This window comes from Chrysochloris asiatica, unplaced genomic scaffold (genome assembly GCF_000296735.1).
Source record: "Chrysochloris asiatica unplaced genomic scaffold, ChrAsi1.0 scaffold00002, whole genome shotgun sequence".
Classification (NCBI taxonomy): Eukaryota; Metazoa; Chordata; class Mammalia; order Afrosoricida; family Chrysochloridae; genus Chrysochloris; species Chrysochloris asiatica.
Genome location: NW_006408520.1, coordinates 39568675 through 39576524, shown reverse-complemented (window position 1 = coordinate 39576524; position 7850 = coordinate 39568675). Strand labels below are relative to the sequence as shown.

Below are 7850 nucleotides of genomic sequence, written 5' to 3'. Positions count from 1 at the left end.
TGAATGAGGTTTCCAAGGAGAAGCTTGGTTTGAACTGCTGACTTTGTGGTTCCAGTGCTTTTCCTACAGCACCACACCATGGCTCCTTTAAAAACTAGACTACTGGTGCTGGATCCTATGGGGTTTGAGACTAGCATGGCTACTACCAGCCTTGCAAAAGAGTCTGAGGGTGGAATCCCCAAGTGAGAGAAGGAGGAGGAGGAGAAGGCAGCAGAGAGGATGTTGGTGGAAGAGGAGAATGGGGCTCCAAAAGTTACCTCCATGGCTTCGCTGCCTCTGAGGAGAAAGGCCCAAGCCTGGGATGAGGACCAAGTGGAGACAGTGGAGGTGGAGAATAGGTGGGCTCTATTGATGCACTCTATGAAGCACTTCTGGTCGACGTACAGTCATATCCAATGGGCCAGTAAGCTCTCTTCCAGCTGTGACTATACCCTGTTCAATGATTGCATCCAGCCCATGTGGGAAGACAGCAGGAATAAGTGGGGTGGCCGCTGGCTGGTCTGCCTGGCCAACCACCAGCACCACAGCAAGCTGGATCATCTCTGGTTAGAGACACTGCTGAGTCTGATAGGTGAAAGCTTTGAGGAACACAGTAGGGAGGTGTGTGGGGCTGACATCAATATCTGCACCAAGGGAGACAAGATCTCGGTATGGACACAGAAGGTGGAGAACCAGACCAGTGAGCTGCACATTGGGCGTGTATACAAAGAACACCGAAGCCTCTCAAAAAATCCACTAATGGTTACTAGACCTATGCAGACACAACCACCAAGAGTACCAGGAACAAGTTTGTGGTGTGATAAGGCCTTCACACCAGTCACAATTCAATTTCACCATCTAACCCTGTGTGTGTGTGTTTACACAGGTGGGGGAAGGTGACCTACACAGCTGTCCCTGGGCAGGATGGTTACAGATAACCTAGTTCTTCCTGTGCCCTGGAGTGAATATGAACACTCTTTATCATGAGGGGCCCAAAACTAAGGACTCAGAATTGACTGGAGCCCCAGAGCAGAGGAGGGGTGGAGAGAGGGCATTCCTGGGTTTCTTTCTATTGTGTGAGACTAGGGTAGGTTGTTGGTCTGTGGAAAGAGGCCTAGCACTTTAAGGGTTAGACTCTTCCATGTCAGGGGAGGGGCTCACCTTCACTGCCACTCTTCTTTGTGATCATGCTGCTCAAAAACTTTAGAGGTCACCTCCTCTTAGATGGACCATGGACCCAGTAGTACTTCCCTCAACCAGCTGTGAGTGGGTCTCTGAAGTGGGGTTTGGGGACCCCTTACCTGCGCCTCCTCGCCCTCCCAGTTCAAGAGCCAGGTCCTCATGTGACCTGAGGTAGAGTTGAGTTTCTGATAAGTGAAAACCACTGTCTTTTTGACTGCACTGTAATAAACGTTCAGCACATGCTGGCAACAATAACAACCAAAACTTGACTATCAAAAAATGGGCTGCATTGAAGGGGATGTTTCCCCTCCAAGTAGTTATACTAGTATGCCAAAGACTTTTTAAAACAGATCTCTATAGTATGTTGAAGACTGGGCTTAAGACTCTTTCAATACTATTTTCTTCAATTCTAGATATCAAGGTTTAAAAACTTGGATAAAAAAAAAAAAGTAGATTCTCATTTAGGTCACTGTTGGTGTTTGGTAAACCATTTAATGCTGATTGATACTGGGCATATATTAACAGCATTCTACTAGAAGAGTCATTGACTACATCAAGCAGCTATTGGCTGCTTTCTAACACATGCACTTTTCCCCTCCCAGTGATGAAAGGATGCCCCATTCCAAGAGTGGTCTGCAAAAATTAGAAGCCAACAACTCTCTTTCACTATGGAGCTAAAATGATATCCATGCAAATATCACTAAGATATGGCATGCTTTCTCTCTGTGCCTAAACTGCCTCAAGCATCCTTCTCAACCCAGCACACAGAAACAATCAATACTCACTGATTGGCATTGTCTGTTTGAAATGATATTCTACCCAGCTATTATCATTGCTCTAACCCATGATTCTGGAGTTCTAGTGTGGCGCTATGGGTTAATACGCAGGACTGCAAAGTTGGTTTGAACTGCAAGGTTGGTGGTTCAAGCTCACCAGGTGCTCCTTGGAAACACTATACAGGATCACTATGGGTCAGAACCAACTCGACGGTACTTAACAACAACAACAACGTCCCGTGACTCTGTGCTCTCAAGGGCTTCCATCAGCACAGACTCCATGGGGTATGAGAAGTTGTGATGATTTCTTCTAGATCCAGAAGGCCTTTCTGACCATTTAAACCATTTGCCAGCCAGATCAATCTTTTCTCCTTCCCCTTGGTAATGCTTCATTTTTGTCTTGAAAAAGCTTTGCAAATAAAAAAAGGCTTTACAGCATAGTCTATATAAATATACACAGGACACACGATTACCATGTCATGAAGTTGGTCATGATATCTCGATATATGATTGTGCCTTAAATGTAGAGTTGATGAAAGAATTGACCATAGCAACAGATATCTTGTGATAGACATTGTGCTTAATCAGAGTAAAATATTTGCGAAAAAGCATTGCAGCTCTTAAAAAAGAAGCCTTCTTTTTCTTTTCTGTAGAATTTAGTGTTCAGTAATAATTGTGTGTTTTGTGATTGGGGTTCAGGGATAGTACCTATCACATTAGAGTTCAATTTTAATATATCTCAAGCTCTTTAATAAGACAGTCTGTTAAGACTAGGGCACTGACTGATTAATAAGTTGGCTCAAGTAGACTTTCATTCGAGTCTCAGGAATAAGTGCTCTGTCTAGTTGATAAATTTCCACACTAAACACAAACGTTGTTATTTGTCATATACTAACTGTTTTAATGGGCCATTCTTCAGGATCTCTAACAACTATCAATTGATCTCTAGGACTCAGATGTCACACTGCAATCCAGCTATGTTCAAAGAATCTGACTTTAAGTGAACTACAATACCAAAGAAGTAGAAGAAAAAAAAAAAACCCATTAATTTGCTCTAGGGACAGAAACATATTAAGCACATTAATGAAGATGTGAGCACCGAGCAGTAACTCAGGGTTGCTATTTTTCTCTGCAGCAAAAATAGTAATCAATCTAGACAGTTATATCTTCAGATCCTCAGGTTTTAATAAAGGTAAGCTCTATGAATTCTATTTAGACTTTCAGACCATTACATCTTGAACCATCAGAAATAATCAGATATGTTTTAAATCAGCTGGGAGATAAACTGATCGATTTCATACTTGTAAAACATAAACTCTAGAGGTAGCTTAATTTTCACATTCATCATATGTGATTATTTTTCCAGTTCCTCCTTGCTTTAAAAAGTACATCAAACTCAGATTTCCCTTCAGTAGACCGGCAGGCCTAGACCACTTAATATAAATAGAATCCAAAATGCTTAGAAATGAAGTGAGTTGTTTTTTAAAGAGGTTCATGGGAAACACTTATGTCCTAAGGGTACAAAGGGATATGCCGATTTCTTTATCTGATAGTCTCTGGTGGCAACATTAGCACATCAATGTTTTATGCATTTCATACATAATGCTCCATGTGATTATAAAATCCAGACTGTAGAACTGAATTAAGTTTGCTGAGAATGGAGTGTGCTGGGAAAGGCCATGTGCTATTGAGAACAGTCATCCTGTTCCTTTACCTTCTAGGAGATCTGTGGAAGCCTTTCTTTTGGAAAGTGCTCAAAGACAGATCAAATGTGATACTGACGGTACACTATCTGAACAGGTCTGCCTGATAAACAGTGTTCTGGAAAGGCAAAGTGGGAAAAAAGACAGTATGTGGCAAAAATTGAATCAATGTCAGTTATTAATCCAAAGCAGAAGACCCTTCCTGATGCAATGACTAAAGCACTAAGCTATTAAAGAGAGGTGGGCAGTAGGAAGCTACCAGGCTTACTCACTGGGAGAAAGATCTGGTAGTTTGCTTCCCTGGAAATTACCAACTTGGAAACCCTGTGTGCAGTTCTACTCCATCCTATGGGCTGCTAGGAATCGGAATTGACTTGATGGCAAAGAGTTTGGTTTGATTATCTAAAGAAGTCCCTAGTTGCTTGTAAAACGCTCCATATAATTACAGTAACTATGGGTTTTAAAGGAATTTACACATTCGCCTTTATCATGGGACTTTCTTTGTGGGTGCATTTCTACTTTAGAATCAATATCTCTAAAATAAACTTTAATAACATTTATTAATTTTATCTATGTGGACCTTTTAAAAGTCAATATCAAATATCTTTCTTCAGATTCTTCTTGGCATTTGAAGAAGCTTAGATATAATCAAATGTCATGCCCTCTGTATGTTAAACTATCATTGTTCTAGGACTTTACTCTTGTATATAACTTAGCCATATTTTAAACTTTGAAAGAGTTGAGAATCAATAATAAAGACTGTTTAAAATGTGTAGATAATCCTGATACGTGATCTCAAGATTGTGGACAAGCTGCTTCTTGTGCTATTAACCTACTTAGTGTCAAATTTGAATAACACAGAGAAGAAGCTAGGCAGCCCCAGATGACCCTACACAATGGTGGGCTAAACTTACTTCTTTGAAACCATCTACTGGTTCAAGTAACAACAATAAAACAACAACAAAAAACACAAATTTTCCATTCAAGTACACTAAATAGAGTTTATGGTGGTGATGGTTATGTGCCATGGAGTCAGTTTCGTCTCACAGCAACCTTGTACAGGGTTTCCAAGGCTGGAAATCTTTATGGGAGCAAAAGCCCCATCTTTCTCCCATGGAACAGCTGGTAGTTTCAAACTGCTGACCTTGATGTTTGCAGACCGATTCATAACCACTATGCTACCAGAGCTCCTTAAAGAGAGTTTATAGGATACTACAAATACCCTTTTCCTAAATGGAAGAAACTGAACTCCAACAGTTTCAAAGAGAAAAAATCTCTACCAATTACACACTTAATGGCTAATGTTCAGTAACTATATGTTAATACAGATAATGTGTATTTACACATTTTAATGGCAGGAAGGCTTTTGAAGAAGACAAAAGTTAAAATCTGTATTTGCACTGGAAGAATTCTACCTAGAAAGCATAGAGAAAATAGAATCTGTAACTCCTTGAAAATTACACATGATTTCTTCTTAAATCTCAGATACCTGGAAAGGCAAGCCACAACCCCACTTGTGACCCTCCAAAATTTGAAACATAAATCTCAGTACTTGATTGAAAACATTGAAAGCAATAACCAGGTATCCACTTTGTTGTCCCTACCTTTCCCCAGAACCTAGTTTTCAGTTTCTATGAAAAGAAATATAGAAATGTTGTGGTTGTGTTCAGCTTCAGACTGAACTTTCATATGAGCAATTGATGGTCTGTTCCACAGTCTGCTCTTGGTGAGTTTTTATGTAACTTCTTTTTTTTTTTTTTTGCCACTCTGAAAAATTTGCTATAAAATGCATCATATTGTTGAAACTACACTAGTTAGGCAAACCTTGATAAGATACTTGAGTGTTTAGTTACTATTAACAGTGTATCTTTTCACTTTGAATCCTGCAGTAGCAGTGATCAATGGTACATGCATCGTTAGACACATAGGTTGAATGAGTCTGGAGGGAAGGTAACAGTATACCCATAGATATATAAAAGTTGAACAGAAGATATTTGTATGTGGGTTTTTACCTCTGCCTCAACTATATCATAAGTGGAGTGTACATGGGGCAACTTTACAGAAGCTTTTTAGACATTACCAACACCTTGAGGGAATGATTTGCTGGGTCTGGGGGCTCAGGACCATAGTCTCAGGGGACATCATGATCAATTGGCATAACACAGTCCACAAAGACAATGTTCCTACATCCTACCTTGTTATTGTTGTTGCTAAGTGCTAGCAAATCAATTCCGGGCCATAGCAACCCTGTAAAGGGTTTCCAAGGAGTAGCTGGTGAGATTGAATCACTAAATTTGCAATTCAAACTGACTTTGCAGTCCAGCACATTAACCCACAGCACCACACCAGGATTCTGCATCCTAACTTAGTAAGTAACAATTGGGATCTCAAAAGCTCAGGAGTGCCCAAGCAAGGTGCAACTATTAGCGTCTCCCTATCTGGAAGAAAGAAAAGTGATGGAAATTGAAGACAATTGCACACTTTGAAACAATTAGTCCAAAGGAGTCATGGATCTCCATAACCCTTTGACCAGAAGAACTAAATGATGATCAGCTACCACTACCAGCTGCTCTAAAAGGGATCAAATTAGAAGGTACTGGATTCAGTGGGGGAAACTCAAATACTTTTTTTTAAAAAAAGGTCAGGAACACTGGTTAGAAAAAACAAGTGGTACCCCAAGACCTACAGGTCTGGAACCTAACTTGCTCCTTGGCTCAGTTTTCAGGCAAACAATAGACAGCTATATAGGAAGAACAACAACGTTAATGGAGTATACACCCTAGAATGGTCAACCACTCAAGATCAAAAGGGCAACTTTTACTTAAGTACAAAATTCAGAATCTTGGAAAAAGAAGGAGGAATCGAAACAAGAACAATAGGGAGGAAGGGAGATAAGTGATGTTACATTGAGGGTACTGTTGTTGTTGTTGTTGTTGTTGTTAAGTGCCTTGGAGTCGGTTCCGACCCATAGCGACCCTGTACAGGGTTTCCGAGGGTGTAAATCTTTACGGGAGTAGAAAGCCTCATCTTTCTCCCGCGGAGCGGCTGGTAGTTTCGAACCACTGACCTTAAGGTTCGCAGCCCGATTCGTAACCACTACGCTACCAGAGGGTACTGTAATCATTGTGATAAAACGAAGTGTATGAACATGGAAGCTGAAAGACACCGCATAACATGGATGAACCTTGAGGACATTATGTTGAGTGAAATTAGTCAGTCACAAAAGGAGAAATACGGCACAGGACCACTACCGTAAAAAACGAAGAAAAAGAACCCATACTAAAGGGGGACGGGAGGATTCATTGCTGGTTACTAGGATGTGGGGGTTGGGATGAGGAGAGGTAGGGGAAGGTGGAGCACAGGGTAGGGAATAGACACAGGATAGTTTGGATGCTAGGGAGGGGGGCATTACACAAGAACAGGGCGAGAAATGGAAGAACAAAATGGGTGGGAAAACAATTAAGCAGGTTTGCATGGCCTAAGTGGGACAGAGGTAAATAATGTTGTATGCACAACCTTGGAAAACAGGGTTCTGGGATACAGGGATTGAGACATAGTTGGAATGGCAAAAGAGGGGAAATAATGTTAAGATGCTTGGCTATTTTTGAATCTTGGTTTCCCTGGCATACCATTATAAAATAGACATTTGAGGGTGAGAGAAAGAAATAGCCAGAAATATCACCATAGCAAGCTTATATGTCCGTCTTCTGCCTATAACTGATTGGAACACCTAAATGGGGCTACAAAGCCCAGTGAAGGAGGCTTCCTGCGGAGCCTCTGTATTACATAAAACCATAGGTGGAATCCTGAACAGCATCCAGAATTTTCTGAGGTGAGAAATTTCCACTGGAAAGGATAAGCAGACCAGCCTGGAGCAGCTAAAAGAATATAAGATACTTCTTGAAAGAAAGAATGACAGGAAAAATATAAAACAATAACAACAGTCCTACAGTTCGAAACTACCAGCTGCTCCATGGGAGAAAGATGAGGCTTTCTGCTCCCGTAAAGATTTACAGCCTTGGAAACCCTGTACAGGGTCGCTATGGGTCGGAACCCACTTGACGACACTTAACAACACCAACTGACTACTACAAGAACAAGCAAGTGCTCGCCCAGGAGACATCAAGGCAAGCAGTTGGGTCTCCTCAGGGCAAACCCCCTTCCAAGACTAACACTCAATGGGAATACATGAGCAGACATGTGCTCTGAC

The 7850-nt window shown here is 41.1% G+C and overlaps 1 protein-coding gene across 1 annotated transcript; it reads left to right on the top strand.

The window, feature by feature from the left end:
* The first annotated feature begins 219 nt into the window (after positions 1-219).
* LOC102837240 (eukaryotic translation initiation factor 4E type 1B-like) lies at positions 220-3874 on the top strand. The gene is made up of 2 exons (XM_006831080.1): positions 220-787; positions 3738-3874. Exons 1-2 carry the CDS (start codon positions 220-222, stop codon positions 3872-3874), a joined length of 705 nt encoding a protein of 234 aa, XP_006831143.1.
* The last annotated feature ends 3976 nt before the right edge of the window (positions 3875-7850 follow it).